Below are 23,700 nucleotides of genomic sequence, written 5' to 3'. Positions count from 1 at the left end.
TCTCTCCTCTGGTGAGGTTTTCCTGCTGCTTGTTCCTACGCTGCTGATCCAGGTCCTTACACTAATTTCAAACCAGGAACCCTACAAGTGACTCAGAATGAGCATGGAAATGGCCAACACTGTATTGTACTGCTCATCAAGCACCGCACAGCCCCTCAGCATCACCCATAGGACCAAATCCCACAACGCTTCTTTGAGCTAAATGAAACAGCTTCATTCACAGCAGAACAATCAAATCGGAGTCTCAGTGCCAGACAGTGTTGTATTTTAGGCAACAATTCCCCTTTAACAGACTCCCCAGATGGTTCTTTCCTTGCCTGTGTCAGCCCAGGAGACCCTTACCTTATTGTTCTGCATATCCTTATTGGCACCATTCTTCAGGAGAACAACTGCAGCTTCAACATTGTTGACAGCAGCTGCCCAGTGCAGTGCTGACTTGCCTAGAGAGGAAGATCATGAGATACAACACACATCAGTTAGTGTAAGGAGTAACAAGGAGCAGCTCTTTCCTTCCACCTCTGAGGGAGCCCATGTTGTACCTAGGTCATCTACGGCGTTGACGTCTGCGTGGCAGTTGATGAGATCATCCAGCATGCCCTCCACAGCCAAGCGAGCAGCCAGGATCAGAGGAGTGGTCCCATCGTGCATCCGGGCGTCAAGGTCGGTTGCCCTGTTCCTAATCAGGATCTGCCGCAACAAGAACCAAAGAGTATTAGAAGGGACAGGCAGAGGACACTGCAGTACCCAGGTGTTCCTCTTCCCCGAGGTGGGTCCTTCCAATCTCTGCTCCCAATCCAGGGGTTGCTGCTTTTTTGTCCACCACCCTGAGACAACAAGGGCTTCAGGTTTCAAGCCTTTCACCCCGCAGAGAGCTGGAGACCCTGCGACAAGCTGAGCGGCGAGCCTGACCCAACACGTAGCACCAGCACCTCCCCAGAAAACCCCGAGAGCGATGGCAAAAGGTCTGGTTATACCTGGAAGACTCCCTGGGCATCAGCGGAGACGGCGGCGTGGAGGGGCGTCCTGCCCATGTTGTCCTGGATGTTGGCATCCGCGCTGGCCTCCAGCAGGCGCTTGGCCGCGTCGGAGCGCGAGTAGCGGGCGGCCAGGTGGAGCGCGGTCTCGCCCGTGCGGTCAGTCTGGTTGTGGAGGCTGGCGCCCTGGTAAATGAAATCCGAGATGACAGCAGGAGCATCGTCTTCCTCCTCGCTGTTGCCGGTCTCCAGCCCTCCTCCGCTGCACGAGGCGATCATCAGCGGGGTGAAGCCGTCTGAAAAGCACAGGGGGGGACGTGGTGAAAAAGGGCTTCTTACCCTCTGTACTGCAGGCGGCTCAGCAAGGGGCTCGGGCTGCGATAGATGCTTATTCTCATGGGTGCATCAAGACTGAGTTCCTGACTGTTCTAAACATCAAACGCCAATATCCTTCCTCTGATACGGATCTGAAATTCCTTAGTGGTATCTCAGCACTCACTGCTTTTCCTATTCCATCTGCTAGCCTGCACACTAACCTGTATGGTGCAACTTATCCGGAAGGTTGCTCAAAGCAAGCTTGAGTAGGGAACAGGCACAGCCATAAATATTTTTATTATTTCAGAGGACAACTTCACAAATGTGGGGAAGACCAAATGTTTGTCATAATTTAAAAGCCTATTAAATATTAATATCGTTAAAAACCTTAAAAGAAGATTGTGAAACGTCCAGTTTGGTGGGTGGAGAGGAATCTAGGAGTGGCACAGAGATACAGTGGATGATTTAATAGGTACTTCTTGAGTATCCCCTCATTTTTATCTTGGCGATTAAACAAGAGATCTCATGGAAAGCAAAACATGACAAGGCCTATCTCTAAATCAGGCACAACAGCTTCCATGCAATGCAGAATGGCCAGAGCTGTCTGGGAGTGCTCATCTTCAAGGGGTAAGGGAGGATTTTAGTCTAGCTGAGAAGCAGCACAGAAGGGAAAGGAGTCCACCTTACCAGGCCCTCTGACGTTGACATCCATGCAGTCTGCATCGATCTCCCCCTGCGGAGGAGTGGGAGCCATGGACGAAATGCGCAGGTCAGCGGCGTCCAGGTGCTGCTGGGTCCACTGCCTGTGATCCGTCTGGTCGTCCGTGTCAGGCAGCATCGCCTGCTCCTCGAACTGCGGAATGACAGCAGGACGTGAGCACCGAGCAACGCGCCCACCTCGGGGTGGGAGGAGGGGGCTGAGGCTCAAAGGTGGGTTTGTCCCACGCAGTTTGCAAAGGAGCCGGCTGCACCAACGCGCAGGGCAGACCAGGCCCCCCGGGTCCCTCTGCTCTGCTGCTTTCTGCAGAGCTCTGCTCCTTCCCTGGCGAAACCCAGCGGGGGACAACTGGCAGCACAGAAAGGGGACGTGGCAGTGATCTTACCCTGAACTTCTTGGTGTCCAAGGTCTCTTCATCACCCCACTCATTTTGGTTGTCATCCATTAGCGTGCCGTCTGAAGCATTTTTGAGAGGTCTTTGAAAATGAAAACATACAAAAAATTAGCTCCTCTGCAGGAGCTGGTCTGTGATGGACTGAGTTTATCTATGTGCACAAACTGAAAGAGGAATCAACAAGGCAATTTCCAGGTTGTCCTTCATTTTTTACCAAGTCCAAACAGATCACAAAGCATTTAAAAACCTTCTCCACATGGGAACACTAGTTTCCCCACGCAGAATTTTCAGAATCCTGATTTTTCCTCCCCCCACGACACCAACATGATGCACTAGGGAACAAAACTCCAATGGGTTCTCTGAGAAGAGCCCCGAGCAGCCCCGCTGCGCTGTGTTTCAGGGGTTAGCAAGCAAATTACTCACTTCAGTCCAACAGAATCCTCCCCGAGTGGTTCTCGTCGCTTCTTCTTGCTCGACTCTGTCACTTTGAAGCCTTCTGGGAACCAAAGCTGCCCATGCTCCCTGCGCCGCTTCCGAGACACCAGCACTCCCACTCCAAAGAAGGCGAGCAAGACCAGCACAACCCCCACCACGTACATAGGAAAGAGCTGGGAGTTCTTCGTGGGCTCAGCTGTTTCACCTACAAAACAGTGGGGCACAAAGAGATGCTGAGACATGAAGCTGCATAGCAAACCGGTGACAGGGTGGAAATGAAGCAAAATTAGTTTAATAGAGGTACCGAAGGCTCATCTAAATCAGCCCCCCCAAAATAAGGTCATTTTATGCGCTATTAATCAGAATTGCAAACTATCGGCAAATTCTCGGCTGCACAAGCCAGCCTGCATCAGGAGACAGCTCCACTTTTTTCTCCTTTAAGGAAAAGGATTAGCAAACTTCAAATCATTGCTCTGGCATTGAGCTGTTAAGACAAAAGGATTTAGGGGGGATTTTCAAGATACAAACTTCAACTCCTTGCATGTCACTGATTGATTGGAGCTGGTTGGGTTTTCTTTTTCTTTTCTTTCCCCCTTGTTTTTTTTTAAATAACTTTTACAGTGGTAATGATTTTTAAATAAACCTGGAATAAGCAAAAATAATAAACTGGGTTTTTTTGCAAATTTTTTGAAGAACAGACTTAAAAGGGAAAAAAAAAAAAATGCAAGGTTATTAAAACCAGGCTGTGCTCAACTGCAGACAGTTGACAGATAACTTAAAGGTGGTTGAGGCTGGAAAGTTTGGTCTGTCTCTCCTGCCCAGCTGACCAGCCATACTTACTTTTAACAGCTTCTATTTTGTAGGGTATGTTCAAGTTGCCAAGGGAGGCCAAGGCACCCAGGAATGCTGCCACATCAGTTGCACTCTGGAAGCACTGGGAAGATGACTGGATGCACTGGCGGTTATCAATTTCCAAGTAGACAATGGATCTGTGCAAGGGAAGAGTCAATGAGAAACGCAAGCAATGACCACACTGAGAAGAACACAAGATCTGTCTCCTTTTCCTCCTTAACACCTCATCAGTGGGAATTAGAAGGTGGGAAACCATCTCCTTGCTTCCCTGTGGCCCAACCCTGCAGCTCACACTCATGGGCTATTGGATTTGTTTCAATGAACACTGTGAAATCCAACTCCTTATCTACAGGAATGAAAGGGAGTCTCTGCTTCACAATGTTTTAAGATTACCCAGACACTACATATCTTCAGTAATGCAGATTGGGAGCCTTCAGATCATTTCACATCAGTTTTGCTGCTCTAACTCCATTGCTTTTGGTGACTTTTGATTGAGCCCACAGAGAGGGAGAAGGTTAGATCTATACGTTTATACCAAAGACCTCCTAACACAGTTTGCAGTAATTGAGTTTTACAACAAAGCTCTAGAAAGCATTTCCCAGGGACAAACTGAGGCTTAACTTAATGACTTCCTGAAGTCAGACAGTCGGTCAGGCCAACCTCTGCTTCCAGGTCCCACCCAGCCCGGCCCCAGCTCCCAACAATACACAGGACTCCTTCAATCGTGAGAGTCGGCGCAGCATTGTATCAGGGATTCCTGAGCGATCACTCGCTTTTCCCACATGAGAGCAAAATCCGGTTTCTATTCACACAGAAAGCAACATCTAAATACAATTATCTGGCCTACATCCTTCCCATTATAGCGTGTTACTATTATCGACACAGAAAACAAATGCTGCTCAGTGTAAAAGGAACCCATTGGTCCCCTTACCCTCTGATGTCCATCTGATCGAGCTCTCTCTTCTGCCTTCTGCCAGCTCTGGAGTAAAGGCTGCTCTTTACTTTGTTGATGACAGCACTAGGCATATCTGACCAGTCCTCTGTTGACCTCTTGATGTAATGCTTTTTCAGCTCCTCCTCATTGCCATAGTATGGGAAGATCATATACTCTCCCTTGGGGTTCTTCTTGAAGACCACATTGGTGTGGAGCACGCGGCTCAGCTCCCGCAGGAAGTTGAAGGAGTTGTTCTTCAGGTTCTCAGGAGTGATGAGGACCACCACCACCAGCGTGCCATCTGCAAGCTTCTCTGGCATGTTGTTTGCACAGTCCAGTCCATCCCATTCACACTCAAAATTATTGCAGCCCTGGTCACAGTGGCCATCTGAGAAGTGGTCTTTGCAGTACTGGTCATACAGAGGGCTAGGCAGAAGAAAAGGAAAAGGAGAAGAATGAATCAGAGCAAGTACTGTGTATATTACCCATCTGCTGGGAAAATAAAGGGTGGTCCACAATATTCTTCATCCTGATAGACAGTAAGTTTACATAGAAGGCAACTGCTCCATGCAGTGCCACGAAGCATTCAACCCTGCAGGTGAAAGATAGCAGCTGTTAAGCTGTAAGTTACAATTTAGATGCCAGAAAAAGGGACAAATTACTGTGACTCAGAGAAGACATGGGTAAACAGAATAGCTACTCAGACCAGAGTTTGTCCAGGAATCTGGGATTAAGTTCCTGCTGTTGCCAAAGACAATGTTTGGCAAATGCCTGGATGTTAACATCATCATGTTTTCTGGCTGCTCTTCCATATGGGGTCTCCCTACACTGAAACTCACTGTGTTACTACTGTGAGTTGGAAAATTCACTTCTAAGGCATGATACAGGGAAGCCATCTGGAATGAGCCAAACCCAGAGAGATTCCAGTGTATATAAACTCAACAAGACCACAAGAAAGTGTGGTTGCTTGAGTTGCAGCCCCACAAGCAGCAGAACAGAATGTAGAGAGCGAACAACCGCTCTGCTCTCAGGAGCTTTACCAGATGCAACCAGAAAATACCTCCTGATGACCAGCACAGAGGTCATGGCTTTAAAACAAGAGGCTCCATGAGCAGATCACTTACTTGCACTGGCCTTCGTACTTCTGGCAGTCAAACCCATCGTAGAGGCAGCCCGCGTTATTGCACTGAGAGTCACACTTGCCATCGTTGAAGTACTTCCAGCACTGCAGGGACTGGGAGCAGTTCTTCCAGGGGTCATTGAAGTTGAGGGAGCAGTCGCCCCCATCCCAGCCACAGGCGTGGTTGTTGCATTTCCCATCGCAGATCTTGTTGCCAGCATAGCCCGCGCAAACCGCGATCTCACACTTCTCCTCAATCTTGGGGGGGATGATATCCTGCCCAATCCCACCTTGGAAATCAAAGTCAAGGATGTGGCAGTTGAGGCCATTGAAGTTGGCGGGGCAGTTGCAGCGGTAGTAGGGGGAGGCATCGCTGAAGAACTCGCAGGTGCCCCCGTTGTAGCAGGGGTTGGATGTGCAGGGGCTGCTGGCCGGGTACTGGCACTCGGGACCCGTGAAGGCTGGTGTGCACATGCACTTGGAGCTCTTGTGGCTGGAGATGCAGGTGCCACCATTCAGGCAGTGTAGGTTCCCGCAGGTGCGGGAGTCATTCTCACAGGTAGCACCCACAAAGCCCTGGGGAGGTGACAGCAAGAAGGGAGTCAGAATCACCAGCCCTCTCCTATGAGCAGCCTAAGACATGTGTGTTCTGGGAAATGCAGCACAAATACAGTGAATCAGGGCATGGCTCTGGCGTGTCCTCTGAAACTACTGATGGGCAAGAATAATCTGGAAATGTAAACCCTGTTAGAGCCTCCTCCTAAGAATGAAGGGAGCTCTTCTCCATAGCTTCCTGCTCCACCTTTACGTGCTGCAAATAATGGTCAACCAGGCAAGAATCTGTCCTACAGAGCTGTCTGTTGTACCTGCAAGGCTGAGCCACCTCCTGGTCCCTGACTCAAACCCAGTCTCCTTCCAAGTGAGGGGGGATATGATCTATATGATCACTTTTGCCCCTGGCTATCCCAGCTGGGGAAACCTCAGGGGCTGAACTGGCCCCTTGACTGCCCCTCTCTGTGAGGGGCTGACTCACAGGGCCCATGCACCATCCCATGCTCAGAGCCAGCGAGGAGCAGGCACCTACCGGGGGGCATTTGCAGATGAAGCCACGGCCGGTGTTGCTGGCAACCGCGCAGGTTCCACCGTTCCTGCAGGGTTTGCCTTTGCAGCCATCCACCACGGTGTCACAGCGGCGGCCTGCCGAGGGAGAGGAGCAGGTGAGGAGCAGAGGAAGGTGTCTGAGGTGCTTGGGGTGGGTGGGGGCAGTGGGGCTGGGAGCGGGGGCAGGCAGTGCTCACCTGCATAGCCAGGTCGGCACTCGCATTTGTAGTCGTTGACCCGCTGCACGCAGTTCTGGGTGCCGCGGGCATCGCAGGGGTTGGACAGGCACTCGTTGACGTCTCCCTCGCAGCGCTCCCCTACAAAGCCAGGGGGGCAGATGCAGCTGTAGCCACCTACCCGATCCGTGCACTTGCCATTGTTAAAGCACTTGGGCCCCAGGGTGACAGGATCAAAGAAAGGGCTGCAGTCATCCACATTGATCTCACAGTGCACCCCTAGAGAAATGGGGGAACAACCCACACAGCTCATCAAACAGTGTTGGGGGGCCCGGTGGTCCCTTGTGTGAACCCTCCCTGCGAAGAGGCTGCCTGACCAACTCAAGGGCAGTCTGAGCTGCACGAGGAGGCTTGCAGCACCACGTCCAAGCCTGCGTGGCCTTGACGGCTAAGCTTGCACACAAACACAATCCTCTACTGGTGTGTTTGCTTCCACTAGCACAAGCAGCTAATGAGCGGATACTGAGGATATCTGTACTCAGCCCACTAATGCCCCAGCCTGGGGAACTAATTTACCTTGAGTTCCTCTGGGGCAGGAGCATTTGTAGGTATTGATGAGATCGATGCAGGTTCCTCCATTCTGGCAAGGGTGGGACAAGCACTCATTGATCTCCTCTGAGCAGTTAACTCCATGATAACCAGCCACGCACTACAAGGAGGGAAAAGGGGAACTATCAGAGAGGTTCATGCAAGTCCCACAAGGCTGCAGAAGCACAGTCACCACCCTAGCCTTCAACTCAATAAAGAGGTACCAAGCCAGCCTGAAGCTGAGGCAGCTCCTTGGGCAGCAAAAAGGCAGTAACTGATGTTTTTTCACTGTGCATCTCTGCCCCTGTGGCACCCACCTCACAGGAGTAGCCTCCCAGGTAGTCGGTGCAGGTGGCTCCATTCTGGCAGGGGTTGGGAGAGCACTCATCCACCTGCTCCTCGCAGTAGCTGCCGGTGTAGCCGGCCTGGCAGCGGCAGAAGTGAGTGTTGCCAGTGTCCACACAGAGCCCTGAATTCCTGCACAGATGTGCTACATCAATACCTGCCAAGGAGAGCAGAGTGAGACAAGGGGACCTCGGTGACACCCACACACCACAGGACCAGGTCCTGACTACCACGCATCCCACCAGGGATTGCAGCCAGAGCTGCAACCACAAGGGGTGCCCGTTACAGCAACCCTTTAGATCACTCTGGTTGTGCCAAAGATCCTGACCAAGAGAACTGAGCATGTGTCTGTTCAGAGCCCAGCACGGGGGCACCTGGGGACCCCACCCTGATCCTGTGAGGCTGTACACATGGCAGAGACTGACCTTGCTGCTTAGCAGCCACCTCGCAGGAGACACTGGGGACATCGCAGTAGAGCCCCGTCCAGCCGCTGTTGCACTCGCAGCGGTACAGGTTGTTGGTCTGCCAGCACTTGCCGCCGTTTTTGCAGGGAGAGGAGTCACACCAACGCACCAAGTTCTGGGGGGAGCAGAGCAAAGGATAGGGGTCAGGACCCAGCAGGGCTTCTGCAGGAGGGGAGATTGCAGTGACCTGCCAAATCCCCGCAGCCAGCATGCATGGACAGGCACTGGGGTCAGTAGCCAAGGTTCCTCTACCTGGCAGTTGAGCCCGGTGTATCCCTGGGGACAAGTGCACTTGTATGTCCCATAGCTGTCCTGACATGTGCCTCCATTCAGACATGGCTTGGAGTCACACTCATTAATGTTGTGCTCACAGTAGCTGCCCGTGAAGCCAGCTGGACAGAGGCAGGTGAAGGTGTTGATGCCATCCACGCAGGTCCCACCATTGAAGCAGGAGCTGAGAACACAAACGTCACATTCCAATGAGTCATGCTCCATCCCAAAAGCCCCACAAACCATCCCAGGGCTATGGGACAGCACTGGGACCTCAGCCCCTTGCTCCAGCCCTGAAAAAAGGGGAGGCTGTACCTCTCCGTGCAGTCAGGGGTGTTGTTCTCGCAGTGGATGCCGCTGAAGCCGGAGGGGCAGGTGCAGGTGTAGCTGTTGACACAGTCGGTGCAGTTGGCACCATTCTTGCAGGGGTTGCTGGCACACTCGTTGATGTCCTCCTCGCACTTGGGCCCACGGAAGCCAGCCAGGCACTCACAGAAGAACATGCCAATGCCATCGGAGCAGGAACCACCATTATGGCATGGATCTGGAGAGGAGGGACATGCATGTGAGAAGATGCAGAGGGTCCAGCCCTGGTACAGCAGCCCTGCCCAGGAGCTGCCCCACAGCACTATTCCCACACAAGTTCCCTGGCTACGTGGAGGGATGGGACAGAGCCTGGGGACCAGGAACAAGGAGGACACATGGGACACACTTGCTCACTGCCTGCACGTCACCTTTTCCCCCCCAGTCTCCTTCCTGCCAGCTCCCATTTGGCCTTGGACTGACGCAGCTCAACTAGGACATGCTCGAGACACCCAAAAGCCTGAGCAGGGCTTGCAGCACAGCCCAGACAAGCAGCAGAAGTGGCTTGCCCATGCATGGGGAGAAGGATCCCAGCCCCAGGAGGGGCAGAGATGCTGATGGCTCAGGGCCAGGCTGAGTGTGGTCCCTGGAGCAGCCCCTGCTCTTACTGGGTTTGCAGTCGTCGATGTCGGTGTCGCAGTTGCGGCCGGTGAAGCCGGTCCTGCAGGCGCAGCGGTAGCTCCCGTTGGTGTTCTGGCAGGTGGCCCCGTTGCGGCAGGGGCTCTTCACACACTCGTTGATGTCGATCTCACAGGTCTGACCTGTGGGACAGAGTGGGACAGGGACTGTGTGGGCCGGAGTTGCTGGTGAAAGCCTCAGGGATGATGATGATGTTTTGGGCACTGCCTGCACCATGATGCTGCCCTGGCAGCAAACTTCCCTTGCCAAGGGGTGTGGGTGATGTGACCATGTCCTGCCCACCTGGCTGAGCTGTGGGGCAGGCCAGGACCTTACCCAAGGCCGGGCACCATGGAGAGCTGCTCCTGTCCAGCAGGGCACACAGGCAGCCACCTGCCCACTGCTCCTTGGCCATGCTCCCTACCCTCCATCTTACACTCCCCAAGCAATAAGGACAGTGGGGTGCCGGTGTGCTGAAGCCCCAGCTGGGCTGTGCCCCTACCTTGCCAGCCGGAGGGGCAACTGCAGGAGAAGCTTTCGTAGTCCTCTGACTCCTGGCACTCGCCACCGTTCTTGCAGGGGCTGCCAGCACAGGGGGCCAGCACGTCCTCACAGGTGGCTCCTGCATAGGCACAAGCGCTTGCTGATACCCCCTCCAAAACAACGGGTGGCCCAAGACTCTGCTACCCCAATCCCCTTCTCAAACTGCTGCCAGTGCTGGGGCAGGCTCTGGGCTTCCCTGCTGCCCTGGGGCAGCCCAACTGGGGCTGTTTCCTCCATCCCTGGTCCCCTCTGACCCCAGGCCCCCACAGATCCTTCAGGCCCTGGCAATCTGAGCTGCATTAAAGCACTGCACACTTCCTTTGGCAGGGAAGCAACACTCGGGCTGTCTTACCCCTCTTGTGCTCCCCCCCCTCGTCCCTCTCAGCCGCTTTTCCTGTTTACGTCCAGCTAAGGGACACATTCCCCCTGAACCCTTATCTTCCCTGTCAGCCAGTATCTCCTGAACTGGCCTTTGCTATTTTCCAGAGCCTTCCCCTCCCCGCCTGCCCTGTCCCCGTCCCCCCAGGGGTTTCTATGGCCACTGCCGAGGGCAGGAAACAGCTCATGGCTTCCTGCAATTGTGCCTCGGCTGCTACTCTGCGCGAGCGGAAGCAGGAGGCTGGCAAACAGGAATCAGCTCAGCAAAATCCTCTGGCCCCTCGGCCTCGAGTTGCTTTTTCCAGCATGAGCAGCATGGCAGGAGAAGGGGGCCACTACCGGTGCTGACCCCCCAGGGTGGTGGGTTGTGAGCGGGGTGGGTGCTCAGTCCTGCTCCCCGGGCTGTGGGCTGCAGCCAAGCCAACGCCTCAGTGCCCTCCAGCAGGAGGAAGAGGAAGATGAGGGAGGAAACTCTGGCCAGCCACTTCCTAAAGCTCCTCCAAATTTCCTCCAGCTGTGCCATGGCACGAGGAGGTGGTGCCGTGGATAGCCCCGTGGTGGGGCTGCACAAGTGAAGCCTCCATGCTTGGTGCTTCCTCATCACAGATGCAGAGGGATACATTTGCTGTCACAACCCAAGCAGGACCCCCGCAGTGCCCCACCAAGGCCCAGGGGGACAGGGCACTGCCCTTCACCTGTGTAGGGCAGGAGGCAGTTGCAGGTGTAGCCAGCGACATCATCGATGCAGGTGCCCTGGTTCAGGCAGGGGTTGGAAGCACATTCATTGATGTTGGTCTGACAGTTGGGTCCTGTGTTAAGAAAACGAGGTAAAAGTGGCTGAGATGGAGGTGTGCTGGTGGGAGGGGGCTGAGGGTATGCTGCACATGTGGTGACAATGGCAATGGTGAGCTCTCAGCTCTCTCTCAGCTCCAGCCATGGGTGACTGAACTTTGCTGAAGGTCCCCAGGCTGGCTGCACTGCCACCTCTTTCACCCAGACCCGAGGTCTCCACCCTCTCCCCAGCAAAGCCTCCAGCACATTTAGCATCACAGGGACCCCACACCCACAGGTCCCACCCAGGCCCCAGCAGGAGTGGCACAGGGCAGCACCCCTAGACGTGTCCTCACCACTGAAGCCCTCCCTGCAGGTGCAGATGTAGCCACTGGTCATGTCCTTGCAGGTGCCACCATTCATGCAGGGATTGGATTCACACTCATTATTGTTAATGTCGCAGTTTGTCCCACTCCAGCCTGGGTCACAATCACACCTGTAGCTTTGGGGGAAAATTAAGGTGTAAAACATAGGATCTGGTCCGACCTGGCCCCGCCAGCACCACCAGCCACCATTTATCCAGCAAAGCCCAGACTCCTAATCATGCCTCTGCAGGGCAACATCCCTAGGGACCAGCACAGAATACAGACAAGCACCAGCACTGGGGACAGCTGCTTGCCCTGCCTCTACCCTTGACTTTGTTGGGTGTCCCTCCGGTCCCAGCAACTCCCATGCCCTCCAGCCTACCCATTCAGCCCATCATGGCATTTCCCATGGATGCAGGGATTGCTGTTGCACTCGTTCACTTCAGACAGGCACTTGGGATCATGGAAGCCCTCGGGGCAGAGGCAGGTGAAGCCGTTGATGCCATCCTTGCAGGTGCCCCCATTGTGGCAGGGGTTGCTGGAGCACTCGTCGATGTTGATGTTGCACATGCGCCCTGGGAAAGGGAGGGATGAGGAAATGTTACCCCATAGGATGCATGCACGGTGGGTGCATGTCACATCCCAGGGGGCACCCACTGGGCAGGGCCCCCTCCTGCCGTGTGAGGAATGGTTGCTGGAGGCTCAAATCTCCAGGCACACATGTGCCAGCCGTGTAGGAATGAGCTGCACTCCGGGTAGGGTGACTTCACACCCCTGCATCGCCTGCTGGGCTTAATTCAATATGGCTGGGAAGAGGCTGTGTGCTGGGCTTGTTTGGTCCAGGAGGGAATAATGAAGGGAGCTGGTTTCAGACTGTAACCCCACCTGCCATGGCTGACAAAGCCAGGCTTTCTTGTGGCTCCCGGCAGGCAGCAGGACAAGGGGCCGCGTGAGCGGGGAGAAGCGGGGGCTGCTCCCATCAAAGCCCTCTGCCGTTTCCAGCAGCGATCAAACAAACCAGTCGGACAAGGCAGCAACATGATACCCATGGGAGTGGGCGCAGCAGGAGTCGAATTCCCGGCACCAGACACCCCTTTGATTTCAGCCTGAGCCGGGGTCACCCTCCTGAACAAGCAGGAGTGCTGGAGGCTGCCAAACCTCTGGCAAGTGGGGCAGCAGTACCTCCCGTCCTTGCTGCACCCCAGCACTACCGTGGGCACAGGGGATGCTCTGGGGCTGCTGGATCTGGAGCAGGTCCCCAGGGTGCTGTGGTGTCTGCTGTGCTCTGCTCTCACCTGTGTACCCTGGCTCGCAGGTGCACTCGTAGCCATTGATCTTGTCAATGCACTTGCCATAGTCGCAGGGGTTGCTGGCGCAGTCGTCCAGATTGATCTCACAGTTGGGACCTGAGGAGAAGAGCGATGCTGTTAGGGGGTCCCTCTCCCCACTGACGAGGCAAAACAAAACCTGCTGGCACCAACCAGTACTCCCACTCCAAAACAAAGCACCTCTACCACAGCAGATTCCCGGCTCCCAGCTGGGGTGCGGTTCCTGCAAGAGCCGGGCACCAAACTGGGAGAACTTGCCCTTGCTGAGGGCGCCCCAGGCTGGCCCCAGCACCAGGGTGGCTGGTGGTGGTGGCCCAGGGCCAACTAGCCTGCAGATGGGGATGGGATCAGGGTGCTGTGCCGGCACAGCCAACCCATGTGGAGCCCCACAGGGGGTCCCTCCCGCTCACCCGTGGTCCCTTTGAGGCAGAGGCAGTTGTAGGCGTTATTCCTGTCCTGGCAGGTCCCCCCATTTTTGCAGGGCTGGCTTTGGCACTCATTGATGTTGATGTCGCAGCGGTGGCCCGTGTAGCCAGGCTGGCAGAGGCAGGTGAAGGCAGCAATGCTGTCCTTGCAGGTCCCATAGTGGCACGGGTCGGGGTTGCACTCGTCGATGTCGATCTCGCAGTGAGCGCCTGTGAAACCTGCCAACAGCGGCGGAGACACAGGGTCAGGACGGGGACACAACTTGGGGCAGCATACCTGGGTGCTGTCACCTGCCCACCAGCCCCACCGGGACCCCCAGGAGTGGGACACAGGCAGGGGAGCACCCCGGCGTGCCAGCGGTGGGGCCAGTCAGACCCCAGCTTGCAGGCTTTGTCCTGGGGTGCACAATGACCTGCATTAAGGCGGCTCGGCCGGGCCCCGCGCTCGCCCGCAGCTCCTCCTGGAGTGCACGGGGGGGTCGGCCGCAGGCACCCCTGAATAATAACCCCCCCGGGCAGATCCTATTCTCCCGGCCGGCTCCCTCCCCGCCGGGCTGGGGGTGGAGAACTGAGGACAAAGTACAGCTTTGACTAGACCCTGCCAAGCCCACATAGCAGCTTTTCATCGGGGCTTGGCATTAGCAAGACACTAATTAGAGGCCATTCAGCTGGAAGATTTCTGGCGGGAGCTGCTCCACAAAAGAGCCACTGTTTGCCACCAGGGCTCAAGTCATCATTTTGTGCAACCGCTCCTTGGGTTTCAGCCGGCGAGCCCCCACAGCCCTGCACCTTGCATCCCCATAGAGGCAGCTTTATTCCTTCCTTCCTGCCGTCCCCCTCGCTGCCGCCCGCCGCCGAGGCAGGGAGCACGGCGGGACGGCTGCTGCAGGGCCACACCTAACGAGTGCTGGGCTCATTATGCCCAGCGTCAGGGCTGAAGGGCAGTGGGGCTCAGCTTGCTCTGACACTGCCTGGGAAAGAGACAGTCGGGTCCCCTGGGAGTCACATCAGCAGGGACCAATCCCACTGCTGAGAGGTTCGGGGACTCCCCTATGGCAGGTGCTTGGGGAGGTGGCACTTGTAGTTTGGCAACATGGTTTTATGGCACATCACAGGGTAGAAGGTAGCTTGTTCCTGCCTGGCAGGGTGGGACCTCGCGAGCTCCCTGGGATGGGGCCACCCCTCACCTTCGGAGCACTCGCAGCTGTAGGTGTTGGGGCCATCCACACACTTGGCGCCGTTCTTGCAGGGGGTGCTGGCGCACTCATCGATGTCAAACTGGCACAGGTGTCCGTTGAAGCCTGGAACAGAGGGAGAAGTCACGTCCCGCACAGTGGCCAGGCCCGCCAGCCTCCCCCCTGCCGCCAGGCAGAGCCCGCCGGGTCCCCCGCGTCCCGGCCGGGGCGCTGGGTTTCCATGGGGATGGCTGCTGGGGGCCCTGAATGCGGGGCTGCGACCTGCCATTGAGAGCATCTTATTTACATCTCTAGAGGAGCAAAGTCTCTGAACTTCAAAACCTCCTTTCACAGATTAACCGTCTCCCCATTCTGCGCTCCACCCCGTGACTTTGACACCGCATTCAAAGCTGCTGGCAGCCCCCCCGGCCCTCCTTCCCAAAGAGGGGCCTTTTCAAGTGCAAAGCCATGGGGTTTAATCCTCCTTCCCCTCTCCCATGGGCTGGACCTGGAGCAGCATCGCCTGCGTGGGGCTCAGCCCCTCACCGCAATGAGGGAACCACCCACCAAAAGCACCAAGAGGTGCTCAGGCCTCTGTCCCCATTCTGGGAGGGACTGAAACTTCCAAGACCCCATTTTGGCTCCTTCACAGCTCAAGCTGAAAGGCACCAGGGCTTTATTTCTGCCACGATGGCAGTGGGATGGACACCACGTACCGGTGGGGCACTCGCAGTGAAACTCATTGATCTTGTCGAGGCAGTTGCCGTTGTGCAGGCAGGGGCTGCTGGCACACTCGTCCGTGTTGATCTCGCAGTAAACCCCCTCGTAACCTGCAGAGAGACCCAGCACTCCATCAGCACCACGGCACAGGGCCGGCACAACGCGCAGGACAAATACCCCAGGATGTATCTGGTCCTCCCATCTGTAAGCAGGCAGCTCAGGAGATGCACTACAGGTGGTGGGGTCTGAGGCACAAACTGCTCCATGGTTGGGTTTCCCTGGCCTTGGCTTGATCCAAGCCAGCAAGCTCAGGAAGAGGAGGAGCGCAGAAGAGGGCTGATGGTGCCCAACTCTCTGCTCCCATCCCCTCATCGCTGCAGGAGACCATGCAACCTTTACCAAGCTCTTTTTGTTCAGTGCTGTCCCCAGGCACATGTGCCTCCCCCAGCTTCTTGCCCAAACCAACACCAAACTCAGAGGGAACTGGAGCCCTCCCACCACCCTCACCCAGCACTGGGGCAGGGGTCCATAAGGCTGCCCACCCACCCGGCATGCAGATGCATTGGAACTCTCCGATCTGGTCCAGGCAGGTGGCATCATTCTGGCAGGGGTTGGAGAGGCATTCGTTGACATCAATCTCACAGCGAGGGCCCGAGTAGCCCTGCAGGCACTGGCACTGGAAGGACCCCTGGGTGTTGATGCACTTCCCTGCATGTTCACAAGGGTTGGCTCCTGCAAAACACAACCATGGCTCAGAGGATATGGTCCTCACTGCACACGAGCTTTTTCCCCAGCTGCTCCTTAGATGCCTGCATGAGTTCAGCCCCGGCACTCACCCAGCGAGCACTCGTCCACGTCCTGGTTGCAGGCTGGCCCCATGTACCCTGAAGGACACGTGCAGATGGCTTTACCATTGACAGGGTTGGTGTCACAGTTGGAGCCCTCATTGCAGGGGTTGCTGATGCAGGCATCATCGAGGTGGCACAGCAAACCTGGGCAGCAAAAGGCAGGGACACATCAAGGGTGATGGGCACACAGTCATTGAACACCAAGACCACAGCTACGAGCCAGGGGACATCCAGGGAGTTACCACTCTGATAGGATGGGGCCTAACCTGTGCGGCCGTGGGGGCACTCGCAGTAGAAGGAGGCTACCCGGTCGTGGCAGGTGGCCCCGTGGAAGCAGGCAGCCATGGCACAGTCATCAATGTTCTCACTGCAGTCCTCGCCCGTCCAGCCATTGACGCAGACGCAGTTGTAGCCACCGTGGTTGTTGTGGCAGGTGCCCCCATTCTGGCAGGCATTGGGCATCAGCTGACACTCGTCCACATCCTCAGTGCAGTACTGACCTGCCAGGGGATGGGGCACCCATGTGAGGCTGGTGCTGCACAGCTCCCACAAGCTCCATGAGCATCGCTGCAAAGCACGATGGCCCTTCCCCACCTGATCCTCCGCATCCCTTGGGGCAGGATCCATCCCCCCAGCCCAGTGCCAACCTCTCCAGCAGCAACGTTACCTGTCCACTCGGGCGGGCACTGGCAGTTGTAGGTGTTGACACCATCCACACAGGTACCCCCATTCTTGCAGTTGTTGCCTGGACAGTCATCGATGTTCTCCTCACAGTTCTGGCCTGTGAACCCTGTATGGAGGAGATGATCACTGTGATGCTGACTAACTGACCGGCATCGTTATCGGGTGCCAGGCACTCCAACCCCACTCTGAAGCCAGCCACCTGGTTTCATTCCCAGCCCCGTCCCACCTCCACCAGGGCTTGGTCCTGCTGCTCTGGTTTCCCTGCCAAGGGACCATGGCCAGGACCTGGCAGGGGGTGGCAGCTTCCCCAGCGCGGGGCAAACAGGGTGTCCCTGTCCCTTGCCTGCCAGAGCCCCCAGCTCCACAGACACTGAGGATCCGGCTCCACACCAAGCCAGGATGAACCAGGGCTACTCCGGTGAAGGCTTGAGGCACCCAATGCTGGTTCACCAGCTTGTAATTTCACATGCAAAGAGCCTCAGCAGCAGCTCTTCCCCCAGAATGGGATCCTGCCTTTCCAAGTCCCTGGCAGGGCGCAGCATGGCCCGGCACAGCCCTCCCCCTCGCCCTCAGCCCGGCTGCTCGCCTTTCTGTTATCAGCTCCGCTTGATAGCGCGGCACACGTGGAAACCACCCCCAGCATCTCCCTACGGTGTCTGCAGCAGAAACTAAACGGTCAGGCCCTTCTCAGGGCACCTGCCAAGTCAGCTCTGTCCTATTGGGTGTCAGCCCGCCCAGGGTGGGGGCAGCAACATCATCCTGCAGCAGCTCCCCACAGAGCCAGCGTGCATCCGCAGCTCCCCCAAACTCCTCAAGGCATCCTGCAGGTCCTGGCCAGACTGCTGCCCTTGCACAGGCAGCTCATCACATCGCCTCTGCTGGGAAGGGACTGGGGAGCCCAGGCTCATCCTCTGCAGGACCCAAGTCCCTGGCCAGCTGGGGGTTTTCCTCTCCCCTGTGGCCTCAGCCCCACCACACGAGGAGCAGCGGCGATTTACGATTGCTGGTAGGAGTCCAAAGCAAATAACGTTTATTTGCACCTCATTTTTAAGCAGCTGGGCTGAGACTGAACAGCAATAACTGGCAATGTCCTAGGTACCAGGATTAACTCATTTTGAACCATCCCAATGAGTAATTAGTACTGCAATTACTTTAAACTCAGGGTTACATTCTACAGCGATGGCATGATAAAACAGCTGAGATTAGTTTAACTTGAAGAAACTCTGTACAGCCCGGCCTCTCCGGGAATGAAAAGGGGACATTGTTCCAGGTCTGCTGCACTGCATACCATCGTATCAATCACCCTCTTATCAAGAGAAACAGCCCCCCTATCCCTCCTGAAGCTGATGCAGCTCCTGCAGCGAGCCACGCCGGATGGTGGAGGTGCCAAGGGACACCCCCCATCCCCCTGGAGCAGAGGCCGTGCTGTGGCACCCCGTGGGAGGCAAACCAGCTCGTGCAGCATGCAAAAATCTTGGAGGCAGCCCACGAAACCACAGCTGGGTGTGGAAGCACTGATCCCCCTGCAGCAGGGATGCTCCCCCAGGGCTGTGCCTCACCCCACCGTGCCCGACGCTTGGGCTGCTCCAGGGAAAGTGCCTCGTCAGCAAAACGGCAGGGCAGGGCCAGCAGGGCTCCTCCTGCCCCCTCCACCTGCCTCCTGCCTGTCCCTGAGGCAATGCTGCTCCACTGGGCCAGGGCTCCAAGCTGCTCCCACGGAGCATCATCTCTGGGAGCTTCCAGCTGCACCAGCTCATCCTGGAAGGAAAAGCTTCCTTCCCTGGCACTGCTCGCCTGGTCAGTCCCAATGCCTTGGTGCCCTGAAGGATGGGAGCTTCACTCCAGCCTGGTGAAGGGGAAGCAGGAGATCCTGCAGGGCCCTGCTTATTTTGGATGGTTAATGAGTCCTTGAGTTATTGCAGCCAAAAGCTTTGGGAAGAGGATTAAACCTCTCACCCTGTGTCAGAGACCAGGATGAGAAGCTGCCCTGCAGGGATCACAAATCTCTCCCCAGCACCGGGCCAGGTTACCAGCAGGATGTGTGTACGTCTGTGCTGGCTGGGAGACCCCATCCCCACCCCATGCCATGTCCCTGGCAATGGCGAGGCACGAGCTATGCTGGAGGGAAGCTGGAGCCCCCTGGTAATGCTGAGCACAAGTGCAGAGCGGAGAAGCTGCCTTCTCCTCGTCCTGCCCCTGCGGGGCTATGGGCAACCAGGGGAGATCAAAGCAATCCCACGAGAGACTTCTGGGGCAGCTTAGCACAGCCCACAGCTTCCATCCAAGGAGGAGGGCGGATGCATCTCTGCTGTGTCTGCACTGTGGGGCAAGAAGCAGCACTCATCCCCAGGCAAACAGCCCAGCCTGAGCACGGGGCTGCACCGTGGGGCAGGAAACTCCACTGCTTCATTGCTTCAGCTAGCACGGGGGAGCGTGGGGCCACGTTCAGCCCCTTCCGCTCCCTGCCCCGACCGCTGCCCCGGGCAGAAGCGAAAGGGCTCACGCGGGTCACGGGGCCCTTTCACAGCTGCTTCTCTTTCCCCCGGCGTGCAGGGTGCAGAGCTGTGCAGGGTGCTGAGCCCCCATGCAAAGTCCTGGGCTCCAGGGACAGGCCCCTTCCTGCAAATTCCCTTCATTTCCGAGGCTTTAATTCAGCTGGGCTGCTCCTGTGCTTGCTGGAGGGAGCAGCAGTAAGAATGGAGAGGGTCTCCCTTCCTCAACTCCCTCTACACTCGGAAACTTTCCAAAATAGCTATTCCGGGCTAATTATTCCATTCTGGAAGTAGATTAAGCTAAAGCGGAAAAAGGCACTCTTCTTCTGGAATATGAGCATCCGCAGAGGGGCCTCAGCTGAAGCAGTTGCTTTGGAGAAGCTTATTTTGGTGAATCACCGAGCACAAAGAGACCCCAGATGACCTCTCTTCTTCAGCCATCGCTGCCCAACATCTTCCCAAACACACGTGGCACAGCGAGCCAACACTCCCTCTTTTTTGTCCCACACAGGGCCATAACTTGAGGGAAGATCAGGCACTACTTGTTTAGAGGGGGCAAAGGAGCTGCAAGAGGGTCCCTGGTCCCCATCCCTCCCCTCAGAGGCTGCCCTTACCTGGCAGGCACGTGCAGTCGTAGGTGGTGTCCCCAATCTGGCGGCAGGTTCCCCCGTTCTGGCAGGGCGAGGGGTTGCAGGGCACGTAGAGGTGCTCGCAGTTCTTCCCGGTGTACGCCGGCTTGCAGGAGCACTGGTAGGTGCCCACCTCGTTGGTGCAGGTCCCGCCATTCTTACAGAGGGGGGGAGAGATGTTGCACTCGTTGACGTCCTGCTTGCAGTTGGCCCCGTGGAAGCCGGCGGTGCAGCTACAGATGTAGTGGGCTTCGAAGGGGACGCACTGGCCCCCGTTGGCGCAGGGGTTGGAGGCACAGGGGTCAGCCTGCTGGCAGGTTTTGCCTGGGGAAGGCAATGAGGGAGGATGAGGATGCAAACTGGAGCTTAGGCACTTGGTGGGAGCAAACTCAGTGCTGGGGTGCAGCATGAAGACTGTGCTCAAGGGGGTGCAACTAACTCCCCCCACCTCTGCCCCTATGAAACCCTCAGCTGTGCAGGTTGCTTGCAGCACATGCAGCACCCCCAAGGGTGTGCAGACCCCCCTTTCCTTCCTCCCAGCACCGGAGCAAGCCGAGGCCAGAGAACGAGAGGCAGCATCCTTCTCCATCTACAGGGGGAGGGGGTTCCAGGAATGACCCCCAGTGCTGGCTGCTCCTCTAGCCACCCCACCCGTGTCACCCTATCCTGAGACCGCCTCACCTGACCACCCCGGCGGGCAGCGGCACTTGTACTCGCTGAGCGTCAGCAGGTCGCAGGTGCCCCCGTTGCGGCAGGGGTTGCTGAGGCAGACGTTGTCGCGGGGCGTCAGGCAGAGCTCGTCGGTGAAGCCCAGGCGGCAGACACAGGTGTAGTCCACGGTGCTGCCGCGCACCACCGGGGTGCAGGTGCCGGCGTTTTTGCAAGGGGAGCTCAGGCAGGGGTTGGGCAGCTGGCACCGCTCGCCCACGTAGGAACTGCTACACCTGGTGGGGGGGGGAGACGCACTGTCAGCAGGATCAGGGGTCCCCCCAGGGGCTGAGGGCACCCAGTGACCCCAGGGACCGGCTCCGGGAACACCTCCCCCGGGCCCGACCCCGCACCACATCCCAGCATGTTGGGTTTGGCAACTGCGGGGCTCTGCCCTGGCTGCTCTGGGCTGAGAAGAGGAAGATGAAAGAGGCGCCAGGAACAAAGGCGTCCCCCAGCCAGGGGCCTGCACTGACTTGCAAAACCGCAGCCTCCAGCACTGACGTCCTGCTTCTCATCGCAATGTGCTTTATTTTCCTCCCCCTCCTCACTGAAGAGGAAACCAAGACACAAGCGGGGACATGGCAGAGCCAGGATGGGCAACTCCATACCTGCACTCAATCCAGGCACCTACAGACCCTGAAGGAGAGGAAAACCTTTGCCCCTGCACTTCCCTGTCTGCACCATGGTCCCAGTTCCACCAGGGTGATTTTATCCTCCCTCCATCCTGAGAAATCACTCAAACGTGACCAAACACAGGCTCAGTAGTGCTGGCTGGTAGCAGGTGGGACATGTTCCTGCTCCTCACAACCAGCTGAGATCTTCCTCGAAAGCAAACCCTGCACAAGAACAGAGGAGTGGCTCTGGCTGCCATGCCCCTCTGCATGGGGGCCCTGAGAAAGGGCCCCCTGATGTGGCCACTGGTTCAACCATCTGTCACCAGTGGCCAACAGGGCTGGAGCAATTGCAAGGACAAATCACACCAGCCATCCCAGAAAGGCTGGGCAGGACACAGGGCTGGCAAAGGACCTTGCAGAGAGAGGAGCTGCCCCCAAGGAAAGGGAGGGCACCTGACATCCAGTGAAGGGCTGCTGGCTGCTGTCAGAGAGCAGAAATCAATCTGGGGCAGGTTAAATGCATTGCTACACGCTCAGGGTAAGGCAAGATCCATGGGGTGACAGCCAGAGAAGATGACAGCACCCAGGCACTGAGGGACCGTGCTCCCTGCTGCAGTCAGGGCTTGGGGCACCCACCCTGTGCTCACACCCGTTGCCACCTGAGCTGGTGGGACCTTGCACAGCAACCAAAGCTCCAGCAACAGGCAGCCTCTCCTGGGGTGAGCAGGGAGGGTCGCAGGGAACACCACAGACCCAAACCCAACTGCAAAGCCCAAAATGAGAGCGTGGGGCTTCTCTGGTGGAGCACAGCCAGCAAACCCTCACCCTCAGCTGGCCCCAGCCCGGAGCTGCTGAGCCGGCAGCAGGACCCACATTTCAACCCCGCTCCCCCTCTCCTCTTCCCCTACTTTTTTTTTTTTCTTCTTCTTCTTTTTTTTTTTTTTTTTTTTTTTTTTTTTAACCCAATTCTGATTTCATTGTTGGGGATTGTGTGAGAATTTGTCAGGATTCGGAGACATTTTGAGTTAATGAGACGGCATTATCCGGGCCAAATGAAAAAGAAAATGTGTATAATAATAAATCAGGGCATCTGCTCGGCACACAAAGGGCGGCGGGGAGCAGGTGTGCATCCTAATGAGGCCGAGCAGCTGCCGCCGCCCGCGGTCCATGCCCGGCTCGACGGCGGCTCCGAGTCCGGGGCGCCGCGGCCGTGGGGGCGACGGCGCTTCTGGGTGGCTGAGCCGTGGCCCCTTTTTGGGGGGATGGGGAGAAAGGCGAGGGCTGGGGCCACGGGTGCCCGAGAAAGAGAGAGAGAGAGAGAGAGAGGAGAGAGAGAAGAGCCATTGTGCGGGGCCCGACGGCCGGCAGAGCACGGGCACGCCGCCGGCCAAGCGCTCGAGTGTGCAGTCATCTGGGAACGGCCCCGCTCGGCACCGCCTCCCGCAACGCACACGCTTTTTTTCTTAAAACAATCCTGCGGGCGGCTCTGGTGGCGGCTGGCGGGGACAGGGAAAGCATCACGAGATTCTCTTCAATGGGAGAGAAAGGCGGAAAAAAAAAAAAAAGAAAAAAGAAAAAAAAAGAGGGGGGGAGAGTAAATAATAACGATGCTGGACAAAGAAACCTGGGGCAGCGCGGGAACTGTGAGCAGGAATCACCACGGCCTGGCCTTTGGATGGTGGATGTGCCATCGAGGGCAGCTGGGAATGTGGGGTGATGCTTCTGCATCCCGGGATGAGCCGAGTGGCCAATGGGGCTGTTAGTGGGATTGGGGTTCCTGCATCAGGGGACTTAAATAAGGCTGGGGTGAGGGGTGTGGAGCTGAAACCCCTCCCACCCTATTAGTTTTCTGATTGTTTTCAATTTCAGTGCAGGCAAGGGGTGGTTTGGGAAGTCAAGATCAGAGCCAGATCACGGATGGGAAGCCAGAGCCCAGCCCAGCCCAAGCCCAGGTACAGTTATCAGCCAGGAGGTTAATCAGCGATTGGAGAAGCTCTTCTTGGGGTAGGGGAGCCCCTGTCTGAAGGCACACAGGGGCTGGGGCCACTGGCCTTGCACCCAGCTGGGCTGCCTGGGTGATTCCCAGACTTTTGTTTCAGGAAAACCTCCAAGTTTCATGGACTCGGGGAATTTTTTTTATATATATATGGCTTTCTTTTTGTTTGTTTGAAGAGCTGGTTTATGGCCGCAATCAGCTCAAGAGGGGAAGGGCTGAGACCAGAAGGGGCCGAGCTGAGCAATGGGCACACGTGGGCAGGCATACTGGGGTACACCCGTGCATGTCTCCTCCCTGCAAGGGGGGTATTTCCAGCGCCTCAGAAGTGCTGGTGAAGCAACTCTTCAGAAAAAA

General features: G+C 56.7%; 1 protein-coding gene across 2 annotated transcripts in view; it reads right to left on the bottom strand.

Moving 5' to 3' along the window:
* NOTCH1 (notch receptor 1) overlaps positions 1-23,700 on the bottom strand; it is a 43,124-nt gene that overhangs the window by 3,432 nt on the left and 15,992 nt on the right. Inside the window, exons 3-33 of one of the 2 annotated variants that reach the window (XM_051636707.1) lie at positions 20,707-20,969; positions 20,011-20,349; positions 16,888-17,010; positions 16,487-16,720; positions 16,209-16,364; positions 15,919-16,104; positions 15,369-15,482; positions 14,665-14,778; positions 13,463-13,696; positions 13,020-13,130; positions 12,107-12,299; positions 11,716-11,861; positions 11,284-11,397; positions 10,170-10,289; positions 9,658-9,810; positions 9,002-9,230; positions 8,669-8,870; positions 8,378-8,531; positions 7,925-8,109; positions 7,596-7,728; positions 7,041-7,298; positions 6,827-6,939; positions 5,747-6,318; positions 4,620-5,048; positions 3,677-3,825; positions 2,825-3,041; positions 2,393-2,483; positions 1,977-2,142; positions 975-1,270; positions 540-687; positions 343-440 (exon numbers count right to left, since the gene is read on the bottom strand). In XM_051636707.1, coding sequence (XP_051492667.1) covers positions 343-440; positions 540-687; positions 975-1,270; positions 1,977-2,142; positions 2,393-2,483; positions 2,825-3,041; positions 3,677-3,825; positions 4,620-5,048; positions 5,747-6,318; positions 6,827-6,939; positions 7,041-7,298; positions 7,596-7,728; positions 7,925-8,109; positions 8,378-8,531; positions 8,669-8,870; positions 9,002-9,230; positions 9,658-9,810; positions 10,170-10,289; positions 11,284-11,397; positions 11,716-11,861; positions 12,107-12,299; positions 13,020-13,130; positions 13,463-13,696; positions 14,665-14,778; positions 15,369-15,482; positions 15,919-16,104; positions 16,209-16,364; positions 16,487-16,720; positions 16,888-17,010; positions 20,011-20,349; positions 20,707-20,969 — 6,040 coding nt within the window. The remainder of the gene's footprint in view (positions 1-342; positions 441-539; positions 688-974; positions 1,271-1,976; positions 2,143-2,392; positions 2,484-2,824; positions 3,042-3,676; positions 3,826-4,619; positions 5,049-5,746; positions 6,319-6,826; positions 6,940-7,040; positions 7,299-7,595; positions 7,729-7,924; positions 8,110-8,377; positions 8,532-8,668; positions 8,871-9,001; positions 9,231-9,657; positions 9,811-10,169; positions 10,290-11,283; positions 11,398-11,715; positions 11,862-12,106; positions 12,300-13,019; positions 13,131-13,462; positions 13,697-14,664; positions 14,779-15,368; positions 15,483-15,918; positions 16,105-16,208; positions 16,365-16,486; positions 16,721-16,887; positions 17,011-20,010; positions 20,350-20,706; positions 20,970-23,700) is intronic. The other variant, XM_051636708.1, reaches the window with a different exon arrangement.

The sequence above is a fragment of the Apus apus genome, chromosome 19, assembly GCF_020740795.1.
Source record: "Apus apus isolate bApuApu2 chromosome 19, bApuApu2.pri.cur, whole genome shotgun sequence".
Lineage (NCBI taxonomy): Eukaryota > Metazoa > Chordata > Aves > Apodiformes > Apodidae > Apus > Apus apus.
Note: the sequence above shows the minus strand (reverse complement) of the source record. Positions and strands in the feature narration are given on the sequence as shown.